At 36.1% G+C, this 23,466-nt stretch overlaps 2 protein-coding genes and 1 long non-coding RNA gene across 3 annotated transcripts; 2 read left to right on the forward strand and 1 right to left on the reverse strand.

Moving 5' to 3' along the window:
• The first annotated feature begins 6,451 nt into the window (after window positions 1-6,451).
• Window positions 6,452-7,690, forward strand: LOC118437025. Its single transcript, XR_004835846.1, has 4 exons — window positions 6,452-6,783; window positions 6,848-6,929; window positions 6,989-7,132; window positions 7,201-7,690. It is a non-coding gene; the product is annotated as an uncharacterized LOC118437025 (long non-coding RNA).
• A 4,097-nt stretch (window positions 7,691-11,787) lies between these two features.
• LOC110854851 (geranylgeranyl pyrophosphate synthase) lies at window positions 11,788-13,032 on the reverse strand. Its single transcript, XM_022103279.1, has 4 exons — window positions 12,977-13,032; window positions 12,442-12,737; window positions 11,965-12,104; window positions 11,788-11,874 (listed from the first exon to the last, which is right to left on the reverse strand). Exons 1-4 carry the CDS (start codon window positions 13,030-13,032, stop codon window positions 11,788-11,790), a joined length of 579 nt encoding a protein of 192 aa, XP_021958971.1.
• A 35-nt stretch (window positions 13,033-13,067) lies between these two features.
• Window positions 13,068-13,945, forward strand: LOC110854853 (geranylgeranyl pyrophosphate synthase-like). The gene is made up of 2 exons (XM_022103280.1): window positions 13,068-13,232; window positions 13,628-13,945. Exons 1-2 carry the CDS (start codon window positions 13,068-13,070, stop codon window positions 13,943-13,945), a joined length of 483 nt encoding a protein of 160 aa, XP_021958972.1.
• The last annotated feature ends 9,521 nt before the right edge of the window (window positions 13,946-23,466 follow it).

The raw sequence follows: 23,466 nt of genomic DNA on the forward strand, positions 1-23,466 counted from the left end.
CGACGCTTGGGTGTCGAAAATGAAGTTGGGGTTGCACATTGACTTGAACTAATTTCCAATGTCGTGCTGCACAACTTGTGATTACTTTTTACAAGGAGCCCACCACGGACTCCAAGAGTTAAATAAAAAGGTGCTACGTGGATCAGTTTCTCTCTCAGATTCTATTGTTCCTCTCGCAAGGGAGGTAATATTAGGAGAATTCGTCTTATGCACTTCACGTATGAATAATTTGGAATATTTATATAACAGTGCCTCTAATGTAACTGAGTTGGGTCAATTAATTTGCCACCCAAATAACTTTAATAAGCAAACATTTATAGACACTGTGAACAAAGGGTCACTCTCTCAAAAATACGTAATTCCAGAGCCTTTGTGCGACGTTTTAATCGGACTTGGAATTAAATGTGGGGAAGCTCAGTGCAATTTCCAACGTTGCTAAAATGTATCCGCCTCCAAATATTAGTGCGATCCGCATTGCAGATCGTACCGCTGCAAGAAGGATGGGGAGAAAAATAGTTTGCGCTGGAGCAACTGCGAATTTTCAACCACAATGGTACTTTGATTAACTCAACGATACAAAAATAAATAATTCTAATGTGATGTATTTATCATTTTGAATTTATTGTGAACATTTCAGTGGGAAGACTACGACAACCACACATCGATTCACCACTGTATGACCTGTCTATGCATGGTGGAGAATCTACAGCAACACCACGATTGTGTACCAAATGCAGCCCAAGATGGAGGTGGTGGAGCCACTCCTTCTTCAACAACTTCCGTTCCACTCTTTGACTCAACTTCCGGTTTCCACTCAACTTCCTGTTTCGACTCAACGCTCATGTGACACTCGTCGACGTCTCATCGATCATCATCGTTACTCTGCAACTTCGTCACCGTTTGGAAACAGCAAGTATAAATTCAAAATTAAAAATGAATCTATATATATACATACTAATATTAATGGTTTAAGATCCAAGTTTACTGAGGTTTTCAATCTACTCCAAACTTACAATGTAGCATTTTTGGCCTGTACAGAATCAAGACTTGATATAGGTAGCATTCCTTTGAATATGTTTGCAATTTCAAACTATCAAATGATTCGAGAGGATAGAATTTCGAATATTAAAAAGTCTGGTGGTGGAATTATGATATACATTCATGACTTGTTTAGCTTCGAATTAATTGAATGTAATATTAAGTTCCCGAATCTAGTTGAAATCCAAATAGTTAAAGTCTTCAGAAAGTTTGTCAAACCAATAATTGTTGTTGTTGTTTATAGACATCCTGACTCTTCTAAGGCTAAGTTTCTTGTCTCATTTACTGAACTTCTACTGTTTCTAAGTAATTTTAAGTTTGAAAAACTATTTATGGGTGACTTTAATTTCAATCTATTACACTTCAAGGACACGTTTGATTCTGAAGTACATAAACTTTTCCTGCTGTGCAAATCTTTCAATCTGTGGCAACTGATGGTAGGACCGACCTTTCAAGGAAAATCTCTTCTCGACCATGTGTACGTAACTGATAAATCGAACTATCCTTTTTCTGGTCATTTCTCTTTCGCTGGTTCGGATCATGATCTTTGTTTAAAAAAAAGGTCGTCTTTATTGATTCCCAATTTTAGCCATTACATTTGAATTACAAGTGAACCAAACCTCACATAAGTGAGAAATAGATGGTCACAGGTTACTAACTATGGTGCCCGTAGTGCAATGGACACCGCACAGACCTGTGCAACAAGTCAGAGAGGAAAACCACAAGGGAAAAAACTCTCTGCCAGTACTGGGAATTGAACCCAGTACCAGAACGACAATGTTAATATTCCTTTGTGGTTAATGAAGAGATGTGTTAATTCGTTTAGTATCCAACTTGCTGTCCTGTTTAGCCACCTTTTACATATTTTGTATGTACCTACTCTTTTTAAACATTCTATTATCTTACCATTGTATAAGGGCAAGGGACCGCGTAATGTGCCCAAGAATTACAGACCGATTGTTATCCTTAATTCCTGTAAATTATTTGAGAGGTACCTATATCATAGGTTAAAAGATAGAATAGATGCTAAATTAATAGATGAACAGCATGCCTATCGTAGCAACAAATCGTGTCACTCTGCGATTAGTGCTTTCACCACTTTCACCTACTCTGAACTTGACAAGAAGAACGGTATTGTGGGAGCAGTTTTCATTGATCTTAAGGATGCTTTCTCTAGTATTTCACATGACAAACTGGTTCGAAAATTGTTATCCAATTTTAAATTAAGCAAACGACTAGTTAAACTGATTTATTGTACTCTTGAGAATAGAACTTACAAATTTGTATCTGGTGATGATGTTTATTGTATTAATACGGGCGTAGGTCAAGGTTCAATTTTGGGTTCAATTCTTTTTTCTGCATTCCTCGACGACGTGAAACCCTCACTGGAGCTACAATTTTTATGTTATGCTGATGATATTATTATTTATTTTGGTTCTGACGATATTAACTTAATTGCTTTGAAATTACAACAATGTTTGCAATCCTTTTGTGATTGGTGTTTACTTAATGATCTTAATGTAAATTTTGACAAGACAAAATGTACGTATTTTCATAATGAGAGAGTTCCTTTAAAATCAACTGTAAATTCAATTATTGTTGATAATGATAAGTTAATCGAGCGTGTGTTCTCTTTCAAATATCTTGGCCTTGTATTAGATCCTAGTCTTAACTTTAAGTTACACTATGATCATGTCTATGCTAAAGTGTTTCAACGCATAAAATTGCTGCATGGTCTGAAGGTTTTGATTAATACTCAAGTCCATTCTGTTATTGATTATTGTATTGACATCTGGACTGTACAAACTTCTCTTTCTCTCAAGAAAGTACAAGATATTATTGATAATTTTTTGTTAAGTTACTACTTCCCAAAGCTTGCGAAATCATACTCTACAAGAAAGCGTTCACTTATTAATGTTAAAAAAGGAATTGATGTTAAAAAATTCAGAACAGATAATAATTTACTTACTGTTGAGGAAAGGTCTAATTATGTATTACTTAAGAATGCGTATAAACTTTATAAACTCGATAAGTTAACCTTTTCCGAGAGATCTATTAGTTATAACCGACCTAATATGTGTGCGCCTATTCATAGGACAGAAGCTTTTAAACGCTCGTTGACGTATAGAAGATACCGTATTTGGAATACGTTACCGAAGGACTGGGAATTACGTAATATGTCTTATGGTTTGTTTCAATCAAAAGCACGTGACCTTGTCACTGGTCAGAATTGTGACCAAGATGTGCAACCATGATTTGTTGTAGTTATTAGTGTAGTTTAGATGAATTCATTATTGTATGTGTCTTGATCTGAAAAGCAGATTTTTTCTGATGATTTGCGACATTTTAATAAACTCCAGTAAACAGTAAACGGTGGTCGAATTCTTCCTGCGGACCTTGATTTGAAAGGATTTACTCTAATGTACGGATTACACGAAGACACGGCAGTTGGACTAATTTACTCATACACACATCCATTTGGAACAGTGGCAATAGCTTTCGAGTCGATTTCTGAAAATATGTCAAATCTACTGTCCGACCTGGTTCGAATCTATTTAGGATTAAAAATGCGGTTTACGCTGAACTGCACAATTTCCCATTTAGAAAGAGAGGAAAGTAAAACGGTCCCATTTCTCACTCCGTACATAACTTTGCTCCATCCATCCAAAAGTCTGGTGGATCAAGTAATTTTAACGGGCGCAAACTACATTACAGCCTCACTTAACACTTACTCCAGTCACGGTACAAATTGTTCTTCAACACAATTTAGGAAACTAATTTATTTTCTGGAATTAATTTTCATCTGTTTTAGGCTCAATGTGGGCGCCTGACGAAATTCACAGTTTGGAAATTGAGTCACTTCAGCTCTTATCAAAACGAGGCGGTAAATACATACCCACACCTGCGCACCTTACACGTTTAGGTATCATAAATGTGAAATCCAGTTCGTCGTGTTTCGTAATGTGTGTCACCGCCGGCTTATTTTTGGACCGTATAAAACTGGATGATGCTCCTGATACAGATTATGACCAGCTCACAGCCAATCAAAAACGGCGTCTGCGTCATAAATGGACAATCCCAGACAGCTATACGGAAATTATGCAAGATTTGCAAGATCAAAAAGTGATCAACTTTACCGACTTTTTGATGCACGTCGATTTGGAAGACGTCTCAAAATTTGAGCAAATTAACCGGGTAGGAGTAGCTGTATTTTCCTTTGCAGGAGATCGACTATATCCTCTCCGCCTCCCAAACCCCCATTATAAACCCCTTCTTACAAAATTTGTGGATTTACTCCTGTTGGAGGACGACAGTGGGGCATATCATTTTACGTGCGTAAGAGACCTCCCTGCAGTTTTTGGTCGACACAATATGCATAGGTATGTAAAGATAAAAAGTGCATACCGATTAATTTATTGACAAAATAATCAAATTTCAGGAAAGAAATATGTCGATTTTGTTTAACTGCTGTAGACGAAACTCTATTGGAGAGGCACATTGAGGTTTGTGTACATATGCTATTTTACATAATAATGAAACAAAGTATAATAGATAAACATGCTCCTATTTACAGATCTGTCAATCGATAGGCGGACAATGATACTCATTTCCAGCTGACGACTTTTATGAATTTGTCAATCGCTACCAGAAAGAGCCCGTACACTTTACAGTCTTTTATGATTTTATTTGCGTTGGACCACAGATTGAAGAAGTCGTGAAATTGGATTCCAAACGACCGTTAAAAGTGGCAGGCTTTTACTTGCTAATAATTAAGGCGGACGGAACCGAATACGAATTAGAGTCGTATATAGGAGTTAATGCGATCGAGAAATTTACAGAGAGAGTGGAGTATTGGAGCAAACAATTAATTTTACATACTTCAAACAACATCATTAAAGTGTCGATGAGCCCTTCTGAAAAGCGACAACACGATCTGCAAAGAAACTGCGAAATGTGTGGGAAATTTTTAAATATTCCAAAAAATGAAAATTCTAAAAAAACACTCCACCATCATCACATGTTACAACCGGAACTCAAAGGTAAGGTTACATGTAGTGCCATTTTGACTTAATTGCACACGAAATAGACATAATATGGATTATTATTTGCAGGCTATATGACTGTCTGCAAGTTGTGCAATACTCGAACGAAGGCAAAATCTGTGGTTTTTGTGGCCCATCAGGCGTCCTCGTTTCATCATCAGCTCATATTAGCAGGGTTACATAGAGCAAACATTGACAAGTTTCAGCTTATCGGATCCAAGTCGAAAATAATGGCCTTAGAATATACCATTCTTGAAACAAAAGTATATCTGGTTGAGAGTTATAATTTCCTTTCCGTAACATTGGTAGAGTTATTTAGCCAAGCAGATAAGGAACGCACGGCCGAGTTTCCTATTCACAACTCCTTGGCCCTTGGTGACAGTTTTAAGCTTGGATTCCTCAGAAATTTTTCACAAATGCAGGAATCCATGTTATGCTACTCTGTCGAAGGTCAACGCTTTATAGTTGCTGATACGGTGCTTGAACCGTGTCCAATAAATAAGTGGAAAGAATGGATAAACTATTTTGGAGATCAGTGTGACCTTCGCAGCTGGCAAGATTATGCCAAAGTTTATATGAAGAATAGGACATACATTCTCGCTGATTTATACACCAACTTTTGTAAATACTGCATGGAGCACTTTAAACTTAACCCAGCCAATTTTATTTCCGTTGGGACATATGCATATTCATGTGCGTTCCAGGGGACTGAATTTGAATATATCAAATGTCCTGAAATGATTAGCTTATTCCGTCAAAACATTAGAGGTAAGTGAATTTCAAATAGCTGTATTAAAAATTTTACTATAAGCATTAACAGTAAATGACAATTTTTAGGTGGTTTGCATCTTTCAAATATGCGAATGTCAAAAAGTAACTCTGAAAGATTACAAGGCTTTGACAGCCGGAACAGCCGCACCGAAATATTGTATGCAGACATCAACAGCACATATGCTGCCTGCATGAAAAACCAACTGTATATTAGTTCCTGCGAGTGGATGGACGAGGATGAAGTAAAAAAAGTGAACCTGAGAGATCTTCCTCGTGACACTGGAACGGGTTGGGTCTTCCTGACTGATATTTACATTGACCAATCCAACCATGATGCAATGGTGGATTTTCCGATGCCAGCAACCAGAAGAATATTGTATGAAAGCGAACTTACAACAGGACCATGGGATGATGGCGAAGGGCAGAAAAGAGGGGAGTATCTAATCTGTGACCTTTTGCCTAAACTGGATCATTTGTCATACTATAAAAACCTAATTGCGTATGAAGAGTTGGGTAAGTAGTTATATATAATTGCACTAATTTAAATGCAAATTTTATATTGACATGCGTATACATATATGTAGGTGCCAAAGTGACTATTAAAAGAGGCATCCGCTTCAAGGAAGGGCCTATTCTTAATGAATTTGCACAAAAGGTGACGGATTTACGAAACGCAGCCAAAAGTCGAAGCAACAAGATGTTGGATAATTTCCTCAAAGTTATCTACGCTGCTGCCATCGGGGTTTGCTTGTCAGGATCGAAGGGACAAATGAAGCTTAAGCCTTGTGCGTCTAGGGCAAAAGCCCTCAAATATGCTTCGTCACACCAATTACAGGATTTCTGGCCCCTCAATGAACAAAAACAAATATCTGTATTTGGCTTCTCCAAATCTACTCAACTTGTCAATAAACCAATAATCATAGGTTTTCAAGTAAGGACGTTTTAATTAATGTATCTGTTAATTTATCCATCTTATTTGAAGCTTCTCATTTCAGGTCCTGGAACTCACGAAACTTGCGGTTCTGGAGGGTTATCTGAGGATGCGATAAACATTTCCAGACTGCAAAATTATTGCTGGTGAGTTTATTTGTCTGATAATGTTAGTCGGCGCTGAGTTTCTCCCATCTTTCTTGTAGGAAATACAGATAGTTTAGCGCTGGAAATTAAAAGCGAGAATAACGACTTTTTGGAGAAAATGCGCACACTGTCAGATTTATTTGATTTTTCCGACCTCCCATATTCGTCTGAGCTCTGGTCACGAAGAAATGTCAGCGTACCAGGTTGGCATTAATTAATTTTCATTGCTCAGAGCTTATAGTTTAAATTAGAATTTTTTTCAATTAAATAGGAAAATGGAAACCCATCCAACTTGGCAACATATTGGAGTTTATATCTTTGGGACCAGCAACCTATTCTTATCTTCCCATGTGCATTTGTCGCGGGGAGAAGCCTTCAATCTGTCCTGAGTGCATTCAAACCAGAAATGGGGTTCTTAAATGTCCAGGACTGTCCAAAGTAGCTCGATTACGAATATTTCACTCACATTATCGGAACCATTTAGCTCAGCATCAGGAAACCACCGTCACATATAATCAAGTGAAGAGAACGCTCGATGGACTTGAAATTAACGCACAAACCAGACGACCCTTCACATCAACTATTCAAACGAGACATTTTGTTTACGATAAAACCAGTTAACCATTTGGACATTACAAAATACAAAATACAAAATACAATCTAATGACTAATGGCATTAGTTTCCATGTTCCACAAAAAAATAGCAAACCTTACTTCACACATTCCTTCTGAATTTCCCAAGTTAATTTAAATCATTTTCAATGTTCAGTACCAATTTGTTTAATGATTTTAATGATAAATGATAAATGATTTAATGATTTAATGATTTAATTATTAATGAGGATAATGATCATAGAAATCCATCTTTACCTATATGCCCTAAGCACTTCTTCAGTATGTATATATAACGATGTTAAAGATATTTTTAGTTAGTCGTAGTTATACGTTTAAGCCGTTAATAATCTTTGGGGTTGCACTTTGGTTTTCAGCAAAAAAAACGTTTGCTTAAAAATAGCGGAATATGGAAACTATCGACGTGACCTTAAAACACCCATTTCGCGCCACACTGGTAGGCGCAGCCGCCTCGGGAAAATCCTCAACAATTTTAAATTTGTTACGATATAAAAAACGTGTAATATCTTGTAAATTGGATTTATCCGTATATGTGTACATGCATTGGCAACACGAATTCGAAAAAATACAAGAATTTGACGAAACGGTGGTTTTCCTTCTCGCCAGTGGTATTTATTTTCTGGAAGACATAATTAAAACTGCACCCAACTCGATGGTCATACTGGACGACCTCCAAATTCTATTCGAAACCACAGCAGGATCTAGCTTCATAACTTCTTTTTTCATTCACATCAGCACTCATTTGAACTGCTCCTGTATAGCTCTGCTGCATAATTTATACGCACGCAATTTAAGAAGCGTTGCCCTTAATTCTAGTTACACAATATTACACGTTAACAACCGTGATCGAGTCCAAATCGAAACGTTTGGAAGACAATTGCTACCCAGAACTGGTGGGTTTTTGCTGCAGAGCTATTTGAATGCCACATCGACCACAAAGTTTGGATCGTTGACTATTGATCATACAATACAACAAAGTGACCAGTGGCGAATCAGAAACTTTTTTTTTGTGCATCCAGAATTAGAATCCAATTTGAAATTTTATATTCCTGAAAAGAAAGGTGACAAAATAATGAGTAAAACTGTTCATGTAATATCCGATGGCGTATATGCTCATCTGATTGAGCGAGGTCTGATATCAACCAACCCTCAACTTCAGTCAAAGATTGAACTTAACTGTGGAGCGAATAATTTAACTAAACCAAACAGCGATCCTTTTCCAAGAAAACCTGAACAGGTGATTACAATTCTATTAAAGGGCTAGCCTTACACCAAATCAGCGCCCTCACAAAGTTACGCCACGTAGTTACTTATATTAAAACTAAGGCCTTCAAAAAGGCAACAACGGCAAAAAGAAATAAAACTGTAACACTGTTGAAAGCTCAATCCAAAGCAGCATCAGTTATAGTGCACGCAATATTGTGCCTTGTTTCCTCTGAATTGATTTGTGAAGTTTGTGATGAGTAGGAAAGATATTCAAAAAGCCTGGTTGGACCCTTCGCAGCCGGGGTCGCTTAGTTCAATTCAAACGTTTTTACAAAACCAGACAATATTCAAGGATCCCGTCGCCGTTAAAAATGCCCTATTGTCGCTCGACACTTTTTCAACTCACTATGGAAAAAAACGTAAAAAGTACGAGTAATTGCTGGATTCCGAAGATATTGCTATGCCGCGGATTTAATTGATTTTTCAAGAATTAAAACACTAAACCGCCATTTTGGGTACCTCATGGTAATTGTTGATATATTCAGTTCTCTTTGTCATTTAGTTCCAATTAAGCGAAAGACTGCAGCAGACATTGTTAAAGGATTAAGTGATATATTCACTAAACATGGGGCGCCATGGTATATATGGTTAGAAATTATTTTACATAACAAAACCAGCAAGTTTAAAATATTTTTAATTTATTCCAAGGTGGGACATGGAAAAGGCAACATCGAGCAAAATATACGTAAAGGCGATGCAAGAATGGAACGTTAAAAGTTTTTTCACCTTCTCTACAAGAAAAAGTTCATTCGTCGAAAGGAAAATTAGAGATATCCAGTCTCGACTTAATCGGATATTTACTGAACGAAAAAAAAAGGTTTGGATCGATAAGGCGTCTGAGATTGAATCTGCCTTAAATAACACATTTCACTCCCGGAGACCGATAGACGTCACCGACTCGAATTCCGCCCAAGTTTTCCAGACACGCAATGATGACGTTATTAAGCGATACGACACTATTCCACCACCAAAATTTAAAATTGGAGACTATTGTAGAATAGCTCGTTCAAAATTAATCTTTCAAAAGTTGTGAGTTGCAAACGTTTGAATCCTTTAATTTACTGGAAGAGTTCACGACTATAACGTATTATTTACAGATATGAAGCAAACTACAGTGTGGATATATTTCAAGTTATAAAGGTGATCAGAAGAGCCAACACCTACAGTTACTTAGTGGCAGACTCTGAGCAATTACCTCTCGAGTCAAGTTTTTTAGAACAAGATTTACTGCTCGTTCCTAAACCAGAGTAATGGAATCATCGAACTTTTACACCACTCTCTTCAGCACAACTTCCCTGGAGTATTATGAAGATAATTGTAGCTCTGATTTCCGAAATCACCTGGCAATACCAATTAGTCCAGGATATCCCTTAGAAGTGGGTTTGGCAAGTTTAACATATACCGACGCAGGAGATGCGCCTCTTCCTAACATCCCAATTCCAGTCACGCCCACAGTACAGAGTTTTTTTGGAGGACAGGAGTCTAATGGCATACTGCAATTTTCTAAAAAAGAACGAATTTCTAGTCTTGGATTCGTCAAGGAGGGCAATGAGCAAATATCTACATTTGTGTCATTCATTCCAAAAAAAAAAAATTCCAAAGGACATGTTAAATTTTCAGCATTTTTCATGTAATTCAGCCACTTTGACGGTGGATGGCGAAACAAAGTTATACAACCAGGTAAAATCTCAAATTTAATATGCGTATACGTATGAAATTATATATCATTGCTACTAATACATAATTATGCATTTTAGGTTAAATTTGATCCAACCAATGAGAATTATTTGACCGCCTATCACATGTTGGTGTCGTCAATGACCTCACCAGAAAATGGGACTTGTCTGGAAAGAAAAGAGTTTATCGACAATTGTTTCATGCTAGTCTATCAATTGACTCCGACGGGATCAGGTGGCTTCAGTCGAGAAGTAAATGGACAATTGAAACTTGAGATTACATTTAGCAAACCCCTGTCTGAAGCGGTCCAGCTATTCTCTGTAGGAAAATCACAAGGTGCGAAACATTTTGCGCATTTATAAAGCCCGTTACTTATAATATTTTGTGCCGCAGGATTAATTCAAATAGATGAGCAACGGAATATTTACACGGACCACTCAATAATTTAATCATGGATTCGGAAACTATAAAATGTTGCCTCAAGTTCCTTCTACAGCCTACAAATATTGAAAATTTCGATGTCATTCCATCGGATGGCATAACTCGAATTAATTTTGAGCAAACTCCATCAGCTATTTGTATAAATACAGATCCCAGGTAGAGTATTCACTGTCTGCATACATGCCAAATTATTTGGAGCAAGGTAATATAACGTGCATTATTTTATTATAGCTTTAAAAGAGGGCAGCATTGGACGGGTATTTATACATACACTGATGGACACGAAATAATTTCAGACTTTTGGTAAGTACTTGTGTAAATGTATTCATAGAAAATAATTTTAATGTAGTAATTTAATATTTATAAAACTATGTTAAGGTGCAGTTATGGGAAGCCTTACACAGCATATGGCTACAAATTCCCATATGAAATTCGTCACAGCAATACAAAGAGCTTGCAATCGATGACGAGTAATTATTGCGGTCTGTACGTTATATATTTCTTGGTTAATCGTGCAAGTGGGTTTAGTCTTGAGGAAATCGTGGAGCGGTTTGGACCATCGCCGGAAATTAACGATCAAATTGTTTTACGATTCTACAGAAACCTTCGTTTTTTAAAATCAGGAAATCCACTTTTGAATTCTGTTACACAACGTTGCTGCACCAGATTGTTGGCAAAATTGTAAAATGTATTTTTTATTATTTATACTTATTCCCATTGTGCTGGGCGATAACTAAAAAAATTTTTTTCATATTTTCAATATGGATAAGGCTTCCTCCAGCAGGGGACGATTCTTAGTGTGCATCCTCAAAATCTGGTAAAGTCGGACCGCTTTGGTTTCTTAGTAGGGTAAGTGTAGTGCAAAAATGACGGGAAGACTGAACTTCCCTTCGACCAAATCGTCACAGAAACCTTTCTTTTCTTCGTACTGCAGAATAATAGATCAATATAATAGTGGGGGTATGTTGCATAAACCATATTATTTTTTAGTGTTTTTCCATCATACAGATAACTTTACCTGTTTTGACATAATGTTCAAGTAATCGTCCCGAATTTGAAAGTGATGTCCAATAATTTGTGCCAGAGGAACGACATCAATTCCTGTCTTGCTTTTTGCTCCCAGCAATGTCGCCATCATCATGAGCTGTCCTGCTGTCTCTGATAATAATGCAGAGATACTAGGTAATGTAAATCACAAGAAATGGAATACATAGAGCTACGTCCATTTATACAGAGTGGTGAAAATGTTTCGCTACAATGTAAAATTTTACAATGATAAAAGCCCATAAATCTTAATTTTTTAGAAGATTTAGAATTGAGATTTTTATTAATTATTATCATTAAACTGATGAAACACTGAGGACAAAATTCTGAAAATGCTGAATTTCAGAGACAAAATTTCGGTGAAAAGTTAGGGGTTCTATAAGGGGTTCTAAAAGTTTTCTTATTGAAAAATTGTTCAATGTAGCGAGAAATTTTAACCACCCTAACTTACTATAGACCAGGATTTTGTTGTATTCTTCCTCCGTTGGAATATTGGCCTCCTTTAAGTCATCCTTGTTACACTGAATGTCTCTATAGTACAAATCCATCCCTTGCGACATGTGGATAAACTTGACATATTTGACAAACGTTAAGAGCACGTTGGCATCCCGAAATACGTTATGGACACGATGTGTCACGTCCGTCATGACGTAGGCGGACGCATTCATGCTGGGTGGAGCGCCATAAATCGTGTATGAAGACGGAACGCCACGCCGTAATTCGCTTGAGTCTTGAATATCATCCACCCTAATAAGTAAAGATTATCTTTTATTAGTTAAGGTTTTCTTGTATGGGGGCTCATCCCCAAGCGTTTTTTAAAATGAAGATTTTTTGCGCTTCAAAATCAATAACTAATTTTTAGGTTTAAAACTGATTAGGTTAGCATTCTGATTTTTGTTTCTTCCTTTAGAAAATATTTGACTTATTATTTTTATTTTTCATTTATTTTAATTTTATTGTCACATAAGAAAAAAATCAATTCAAACCTCCTAATTATAAAAACCTTAAAAATATGAGTTTTTAGACTGAATAAAATCTCCATTTTGTAAAAAAAAGGCACGGCGATGAACAAAAATCATGGTGCGTGGCCTATGCACAGAAACGACCAGTGTGGCGCTAATGGGAATAACCCTTTTGAAGTATAAGGGAACAAATAAGACCATAGATTTGACTCCTTTCGCTAAATTGATTGGATTGAACGCACAAATTTTGGATGATTTGAAGAACTTGACCTGTCCGGAGGTAGGAAACATGTATAAAGAGTGTTGATTTAATTCGTCCCGAGTTCTTGCCAAATTTTGATAGCATGTATCTCAAAAAACGGCGAAAACTTTGAAGTCAAGTTTTCCATCTTAGGTTCATATTTATGTTCGTTGTTAAATTATTCTTTGTATTCTGCAATTAGACCGTTTTGGCTATAAGAAATCCATACAAAAAAGGGTCTAATTTGAAAATACGAACCGTAGTATTCCGGCAATTCATATTAATTATTCCCTCTTTTCCTTCGACGTTGTGCTAATTTTCCTAAATTCCCAAAGCAAACATGGGGACGAATTAAATCAACACCCTTTAATACGATGTTCTATGTGTAGTTATACAGTACTTTGAGGTTTAAATATTGAATGAAATTATCCCAGCTCCACAAATCAAAAGGATTCTGTGACGACATTACTGAAGGAAAATTAAGCTTCCCCGTCACGTATTTCCTGAACAATACAAAACTTCCCCATCACAAAGAAAAGTCGGAAAGGCTACTGCAAATTTTGAAGTTAAGAACAGAAGACATTCTTCTTAAACAGGAAGCCGTGCAAATTCTTGAGGATTCCGGTGCTCTTGATTATACCAGAAAACGCGTCAAAAAGTTGCAAATGGACCTAATCCTGGAAGCCAGCAAGCTTGGGACTAACCCGGAATTGGTCAAACTTATCGAAGGAATAAAGAACAATGAGGGATAGATCGGAAACATTGTTTGCTGAGATATTAATTTGTATTAAATTGCTTCCCAATTCAATTAAATCATAAATTCATATATTTAGCTTTCAATCAGTAGTTTTATTTGTCTAGTAATGCGCATAAATGAATGATGCCTAATAAATATTACACACTAAATAAGTGAATACCTGCTCGTAAATATAGAATGGTTCATTTTTCTTGCTACTTATATTTCAAAATTTTGTAATGGGAAAACTTTGTAAATTTCTATTAGCTACGAAATTTTGGAAGCCTTGCCAATCGCAATGAGAATCCCTTGCCAAAAAGGGAAGGCATTTACGCAAAATCTTATTTTACTAACTAAATAGTTGGCGCAAATCCTATCAAAATAAAAATATTCCGAGAATGCGGAAACCTTGGGAAATGCTACAACCCTCGAGTGACATATTATTCCTGTACGCTTAAAGCGAAAATGGAAAGGAACAAAGAGAAAAGATCACTTTGATGGATAACGTGTATTCAAAAATGTGCCGAATTGATAAGTGCATCTTGAAATCTGGGAAAAGAAAGAATTATTCATTGAAACGGCACTGTTAAAAATAGTACTTTCCTTTTTGAAAAGTATGTAAATGCTTGTATGATATTGATGTTGAGTAGTGTCTAGGTATGTATATCTAGGTGTGTATATCTAGGTGTGTACTGCATTATGCAGTACATACCTAGATATAAGATATGCAGCCTGCATATCGTCATACTAGTTCTAAGAAGGCCCAAGTGCAGTCAATACTTAAATAATTCTAAAAATACCAAAGCGCACAATAAAAACTTGAAAAAACCCTAACTGCAATTCCAGAATTATAAATGGTAAATTAATTAGGTAAAATCATAACGTGAAATATGTTTCAGGCCTTCAAATTAAACATCAGGGGCTTACAATCGACAACAAGCATATATGTTTGTGGTCGGAATGCAGAAGGACAATTGGGCACGGGAAACACGACAGATCTTAATGTTCTAACCAGGGTGTAAGACGATTTCAGAATTTTTTATGACAATATGGATATCTAGCATCTCGTGGATGCCTCAAAGTTCAGCAAAATCAATGGATAAAACTATAGTTTGGCGTGAAATCCATGAAGGACTGAAGTTTAATAGTCCAATATAGAGTTCAATTCCTTCAATTCGGCACACGGTGTGACTCTTATCGAGGAAGAGGGATAATTTATGCATAAATCTTTGCGTTTCTCGAACGATACGTAAAGTGGAGTGATTGTTATACCCCAAACTACCATCATACGTACTTAGAACGTGCTATTAAGGGCAACTCTGGACGTTAGGACGATAACAAGTACGTTCTTCGTACCTTGTGAGTACGTCCCTGTAAGATTGTTTTGTCGCCGCTTTCAACGTACTATAGACCGTACCTGGATGGGACCTTGGTATGGAATAAGAACGTATATGGCCCGTTATTTTGTTCTGCATTAGTACGTACTTATTATGAATGTAAACAACTCCTGAGAATAATACGAAATTATTTAATTTCTGAATCCCGAAGGACTTTATTATATCAAGCATTACCAAAAATAACAGTTATATTGCAATAAGCGTGACATTAATACTACCAAACTTGATTATTCTATGATGGAACGTCTCGAACGGGTTTTTTCTGCAATATATAATAAATTATTCATATTTGCTGATATAATAAGAAAGACAAGAGTAAAAAAAAGCCTACATTCTGTGCTGCAATCCGCCCTGGAGCTTTCTTCAGATAATACTTTATGGCTTCGTCTGTATCTTTGCTGCTTGAGGCAGGAATTATTAGTCGAACTGCACCTTTAACGTTATACGATATTCTTAGTTGTGCATGCATATTGATGATTTATATACCTTGTGATAACTAACTTACGCAGTATAGACGAGTGGATTTCCGGGTAATTGCAAATTGCATGCTTCCCTGTTTTTCCGACAAAACTAAAGGTCGTCATCATGACATCAGTCATTAGTTCAGCCATGACTCGGTAGGCGGCTTCTGACGTCCGACGACCACCGACGAAAGACAAGTCTTGAACCTAAATTAAATTAAAAGATCACTTGGTGTACATTAATATACTGAGTATGTAGCTTGATACAATATTTTTAATATTTATAAGTATTTGAAATTACCAGCGCATCTTTTATTTCACTTACTCGCATATGCTTATCTCCAACCTGCACGTTTCTCTCTCCAAGTTTCAAATCCTCTTCTAAAGCCTTCCAATCGTCCAGGTTAGTAATAGGAAAGTTGAACTGATTTGTCCTGGGCGGAAATAGGATTGAGAGAAGCATTGTTTTGACGATTAAGTAGGAGCTGCACCGAATCATTCAACTGTATGACGCTCGCTGTTAAAAAGTCGACCTTACGAATCATTTGTTTTTCGAAAGCTGAAGCAAAAAAATAAATATTACCATTAGTCGTATAAATAAATATAGATACATAAGCGACTAATATTTAATTGCTCACTTTCTGTTGGTTGAGCATGTGTCAAAGTACTGTCGTCATAATCAATCAGTCGTGCGCGGCCTATGCTCACAGTCTGAGATGACGATGGCGTATTCACCCTTCGATCTTCATTTACTGAGCGAACTGGAGTGATTTATTTTCGAGCCATAGAAATCACTATAGAAAATGTAATTAAGTACCAATACTAAAACTATATTTTACCACAAGTTACAGATTCATAATATTTAGTTACCACTTGAGTTTTGTGGTGACGTCACATCGTTTTTTGCCGCGCTTATCTGCCGACGGTTTGCATCGACCTAAGAAACAAGAACGAATGTGTGATTTTATTAGCAGGATAGTGATGATTTAATTACACTCTATTGTTTACTCACTAAAACCAACTTTGGATAGCCATCATCACTATCACTCTCCATGTCAGCATCTTCACCTTCTTCGTCGGATGATTTATTTTTGATTTTTGTTTGAGAAATCCTTCTCTTTCGCTTTGGTGGTACTTTGGTTCTGGACTTATCCATCTCCTCGGCTGCACTGGTTTCAGCTTCTTTTTCCAGACGGACGAGCTTCTGATGGGCATCGTCGTACAGCCCTGTAAAAGAAAGAAAGGTTTTAAAAACTTGTATGTCGTTCACTACTTCAAGTTTATTAAACACAATTACATTCGTAAAATATGAATCATACTTTGATAGGTACTTATGTAGTTATGTATACATTTTTATAATTCCATACCTATTATTAATTACTTGTGATTCAATACTTACCATACCCTTTCACCACTTTCACCTCGTAAAGTGTCCAAGAGGTTGAATTTGGGACTTCACCGGATAAAACACCCTTCTTTAATTTTCTGTTGTCCTTCCACTAGGGGGGCCAGTAACAATACAACACTTTTTCAATTTTTGTTATCCATTTTCGATGAACTATTCCGACTGATTTGTCGTGGCCAAACTCGACCACTACAAATGGCAAACTAAATTCCACCAATGCACAATCACCCATTGCGGAATTATGGAAACTATAGTTTAGTGATGAAGAGGAAACATGGCTAATTTTCCAGAAAACGGGAGAGCTGCACACTTCCTAAAAATTAAACTGACTGGGATTTCTTTAGTTACACGGGACAGTTGTGCTAACACCACGCCAATAATATTTGAGTCGGCCGGCACTTTAAATAACGATTCCTCCACTTTTAGCACCTTGCCCCTACACAACACTTGGTTATCAATTATATGAAAAGAGGTAACTTTTATTAATTCACCACTTTTTAATTCGCATATATTATCCCCCAATTTTAACTTAATTTTAAATTTTTCACAAATTAATTCACTATGTGCACTGTTTAGTATTACTTGTGTATTATCAGTCTTACGTGAAGTTTGATACTGCACAATATTGCGTTTTTCCACAATTCTATTATGCACTTGCTGTAATGGGTACCTTTTGCCTTTAAGAAGAGATTGCAAATACCCCAGATGATCTTCGAATTTGAATGCACTAAAACTGTCTAGCGGCCCCAGTGTCAAAGCGTCTTCGGCCAAATGAACCAGCCCATGAACGTTATATGACATATGCTGGGCTCCATAAAGCTCCGAAAATTTAATGACCAATGTTTTTAGCAGTGAGTGGGCATAAGAATTTAGTGTTTTATATAATGTTTTGCAGCATAAAATTCTAACTGCTAAATGTAAGCAAATAAAGTGGTTATAATATTTTTTAGGTAGAGTTGATTTTAAAACTACAGGTCCAGAATATAACAAAAATTGTCGTAACTCAGTTGCCTTCCACCTTTTGACCTCTTCAATTGCTCTTGGCTTACGAGCAAACTCCGAAGGAATAAACGGTTTTAGGCATATTAATTTTCTTGTTAAATTGAGTTTTTCCTTGCACGATAAACGAAACCTGTTTACATATCCACCAAACCATAATAACACTAACTTTCTAACAACACCCAAACAGACCAAGTGCATGTATTCGTATGGGAATTGCTTGACCAAATTTATATTTAACTGTTGGATTCACACACTGTCTTCTACCCGAAAACCAGGAAATCCGATGAAAAGGGCCTTGGTTGTGAATTAAGATGAATAGTTTTAGGCAAATGAGTCCTTGTAATCGCCGTGAAGTCGAAATAAACTTTAATGTCAAAATATTTCCTTCTGGCAGGACCCTACTTTATTTAACTAACTCAAAATGCGATTAAAAACTTTAACAAAAACAATGACAATTTAATTACTAAGAAGAGCCTAAAATCGTAACGTGTTGCTACTTCAAAGTCTTGGTAAAGAGTAAAAAATTAAACGTTGGCTGAGCACGTAGGCAAAAAATCAGACAAAGAAACTGTGCCAGCGCCAACAGCAAAAGAAAGTGGGAATAAAAATCTCACAATGCCCCACTTTTCACATAATTAACATAATTATTAAAATTATCAAAAAACTACTAAATTAATATCTTCCGAAATCCAACATTAACCCTTCCAACTCACTGGGAGAGTGATGATGATCTTCGTCATGTTTTTCTCCAAAACTTTTATCTGTTCGGGGGGCACAATTAACTTCAGGAAATGTTACTCTTCTTTCAACATATTCACCTTCTTGGGTACATTTTCCGCATCCAAGATAACCAGTGTGTCCTTTAATATTTAAAATAAATGCACGTGCTGGAGCATCACAAATAAAAGAATGAATTTTAATTGCAATCCTTTTACCATTAAATTTAAATCCATTTTCGCACAAGTCATTCAATTCTCCAACAAATGCACTTAAAAAATCCTTTGACGCTTTTGGTTTTTCATTGCCGCAATATATCCCTACTTCTAAAATTAGATCAAGTTCAACCACACAGCATAAAATTGGCCAAAATTGTTTTCCTGTACTTTTAGCAATCGGCAAGCCATCAACACTAAATTGCAAGTTAAGAGTACTTAATTCACAGTGAGTGGGTGTTAGTTTACTAAGTTGAAGTTGCAGTCCAAAGTGACAATATTCACCTGGGTCAAGATCTACAATGTTGATTTTTCTGGGGGTTTTTACTAAGGATCTCGCGTCGGATGGCAAGGAAGAAAAACAAGAATGTTTTTTCAAAATTTTCAGCAAGTCTGTTGCCGATGAATGAGTAATCTTGTTCTTTACGCAGCACTTATGTAATTCTTTTGAAATGTCAAATTCACTCAAACACTCTTCGCTGTTTGTATCAAAATTAGTTCTTATTGAGTTGTAGGTGTTTCGCGATTCGTGACCAATTATATACTTTGAGTGCGGTTTGGGTTTTCCGTTTTCTTTCGTGTCCAACAAGCGATCACATTCAACTTCATGGTTAGATATCGGACGATTTAATTGCTCGTTAGTTGGTGAACCATAAAATATTTTATATGAATTTCGAACTCTCTGATTAGTTGCTCTCTGTATTTTTCTTTGAAAAGATTTTTTCTTGTACATTTTTGTAAATGATGGATGAGAAGTAATGTCGGAAAAGTTAAATGTTCCCGAGGTGAGGGACAGTGTTTAGCGTCTCATTGTATTTGGACGAAATAAGTACGTTCAAAAATAGGTGGATTGTAAAGGAATCGTTGGAACTAAATTAGCACGTTCCTGAATCAGCCGAACTGAGTCTTGAAGAACGCGTACTTCAGAGATTGTACCAGGAACGTTCTTAGTTAGTACCTAATGGACTAGACGAATCTGGCACGTTTGGCACCCTTATGGGAACGTTCTAAGTACTTTATGATAGTTTGGGACAGAGTCTGTAATTGTACATAAGCTAGAAACAAGAGGTTTATCAACTTTCAACATTTATTTAAATAAACAAACACAACTAGAAAAACCTCAAAATTTTTATGCGAAGAAAAACAAATATTGTCCATATATTTACATAAATTAACCTTAACTGCATACACTTTTTTAACATGTCTTACTTTAGAAAACATTTTGTTTTTTGAAAATCGGGGTAAAACTGATGAAATTAAATTGGAAGTTCTAACCTCAATTTTGTTAAGCATATCTACATAGGTCGGCAAATACGCCTTTCAGAAATATATGGAGACCAAAATGTGGTAGTTTACAAAACATTTATTTTGATTTTGAATTCTTTAATTTAATCCAAATAAAAATATTATTAGATTAAAAATAATATGTTTATTCAATTTTTGGTATGAAAGACACTTCCACTTCATCATATAGTTTTGAGTACTGGAACACTTGGATAGTTCCGTACAACCAAGAATCCACCAATTCAATGTAATGTGGCAAATTGTCCATTTTTGGGAAGCGATTCAACAGCGCTGATCTCATTGCCAGGTAGTCCGACACGTATGCGCTGAAAATTTAAGATTAAAACAGTCGAAATTGTGGAATTCGATTTAAATTTCATAATTATCCCGAGCTAGGGGACGTCCATAAATTATGAAACGGAAAAGAATCGATTTTCTAAACCCCTGGTCCCCCCTTTAACTTGTGTCCCAGAAATAGGCACGATATCCCTGAAGCTTTAGACCCCCTCCGGCCCCCGCTTTTGCGTTACATAATTTACGAACGGCCCTTTCTTGATACATATCCGATCGCAACGAAACCAGTTTCAACTTATAACATGTCCTTAATTTTTGCCAGATTTTACATCGTATTATTCCTCCTCCTCACCTCCATCTGTATCGGATTCGTGTTCCTATTCAGCCTTCAGACCAAGGTGGAATCGTCCCTCGGAAACAGGACGGTTCTCATCGTCTCAACAATGATAGAAGCTGCCGTCGCGTTCCACTACATTTCGAACATGGGCCGATACACATTCCCAATTCTGAACGGAGCCATCGGTGGAATTATGGTCGTGATGTATGTAAACATTGTCTGTCACGCGATCATGTTTCCGAGCAAAATTTTTAAAGTGACAATAGCAAGTGATGACTATGTCGATGGTGTTTTGCATGTTTGCATGGGAATCGTATTTTTTGGAGTGTCACTTTTTACGATAATTAGAAGTCTGTGGTGTTGTCCAAAAAGTGGGAAGATTGTTGAAAGGAAGGGTGAAAGCGAGAATGCAGGAGGGACTGAAATAGGTGGAAATAAAGGGGTGCAAGCATAAAAAATTCATGGCACAGAGTTAGATATTTAGGTAAGGGGAGTTACTTCTGAAATAAGCTTCTGGAGTAAGATTTAAATCAAGAACTAAGGATAATTATGGGCAATCGATAAGACGTTAAAAGTGTTCTGGGGTGGAAAATTGATTGACGATTACATAAAATTAGAATTTTTAGGCTTAAAATTAATAAAAATTACTTAATTGTTTTCTTCTTAAATTGAATAATATTAAACAGTAATTAGAAATTCTAATTTATAATATTCTAACCTACTTTGTAAAGATAAATACATAAATAACCCTCTGTATTAGAAAACTGAAATATTGGATTAATTTATGTAAATAGAATAATTTCTCTACAACAATAAAAATTGTTTATGATGTGCTAAAATGCCAATTTAGCACATCGTAAAATGACGGGTCACATTTTGTTAAAGGTCGGTTTTTAAGAAGTTATTGGAGGCTAGCACTCAAGAAGGGTGTTAAAACAAAATCTGTTTTAGGACTTCTTTCCATTGTCCTCGACCACTTAAAAGAAATGAATGTATGCTGTGAACTTACAAAAATGCATTGATTTGACACAACCTCAATAAAGCAATAGTATGCAATTGGCCTTCAAAAAGCGACTTACACCTAAACATCCCACTCTAAAGTTCATGGTTACAATAACCGTGCAGATTAACTTAACACATACATACATACTTCTCATCAACGGTGGGGAGTGGGGAGGATGTTATTGGACATGCTCCTCTAAAATTTTACTTAAATTAAATTGGCGATAACTTTAAACAAGCGTAATTTGTGGAATTCACTCCTAATCAAGCGGTTAAAGTATTGTGCAATTCACTTAATTACACAACTTCATCTACATATATAAGCAGTGTTAATGCCATAAATATTATACAAACTGGTAATACAATAAGTGTATTAAATAGTGTTTAGCTATACTTCACAAGTAAATAGGTAAGTAATTTCAGTGCATACTACTCCTTCATGCCTACTCTTATTATACATCTTATCCTTCGTAATTTCATAACTCTAAAAAATACATGCTAAAAAATCCCGATTTTTACTATAAAGCTGAAATATGTATGTATGTGCAACAAATAACCCTCTTGTACTGCATTCAGTAGCAGGACGTAGTTCTGCTTTTTGTCTAAAATAAACATACGTATGTACATATATATTGTTTTAACATCTATAGATTTTCTTATTACAAAATACATACGTTTATGTACGTAAATATGTATCAAATACTAAAGAATTGAATGTTTGTAATGAAAAGTATGTATGTACGGTTGAATGCATGTTAATATGTATTTTCAATTCCATGTTTATTTACAACACTGGGCCAAGCTCGCCTTGTAACACAATGCATAAAAGCACCAATTAGCCCCTGATACATTTGTACATATGCATACATGATTACGGGACCGTGCGTAATGAATTCTAACTAAATATTTTTGTATCCATCTTCCTCGTGGCCTGCTTATCATGAAATCATACATTAAATCCTTATGTGGTAATCAGGAAGTTCATGTCCACCCAAGTTACCGTAAAAACTCAAATAGTAGCGGGGGCTGCTATTTACAAAATCGGTGTCTGGGACCCGGCTACTATTTGAGGAAGGCTACTATTTGGGCAGAGTCACTATTTATAAAATGACGGAAAGATTCACGGCTACTATTTGAACACAGCTATAGAATTTTGTTTCCTATAATTAAATTTTGATAACATCACTAATTTCTCCCCTAGAATCGAAGTCTATGACAATTCTATTGTTTAAACCTGCTCTTAATCAATTTCTTCGATGACCCGAATTCCGTGTACGCTTCGATTTTTTGTATGTAATTGCGATTAAATTGAATTATAATTGAATTACTTAAATGATCTGGCTAGGAGCTGTGTGGTTAAGTTGATGCACGGCTATAATTCGAATAAGGCTACTGTTTGAGCACGGCTACTATTTGAGCAACG

The sequence above is a fragment of the Folsomia candida genome, unplaced genomic scaffold, assembly GCF_002217175.1.
Source record: "Folsomia candida strain VU population unplaced genomic scaffold, ASM221717v1 Fcan01_Sc011, whole genome shotgun sequence".
NCBI classification, from domain to species: domain Eukaryota; kingdom Metazoa; phylum Arthropoda; class Collembola; order Entomobryomorpha; family Isotomidae; genus Folsomia; species Folsomia candida.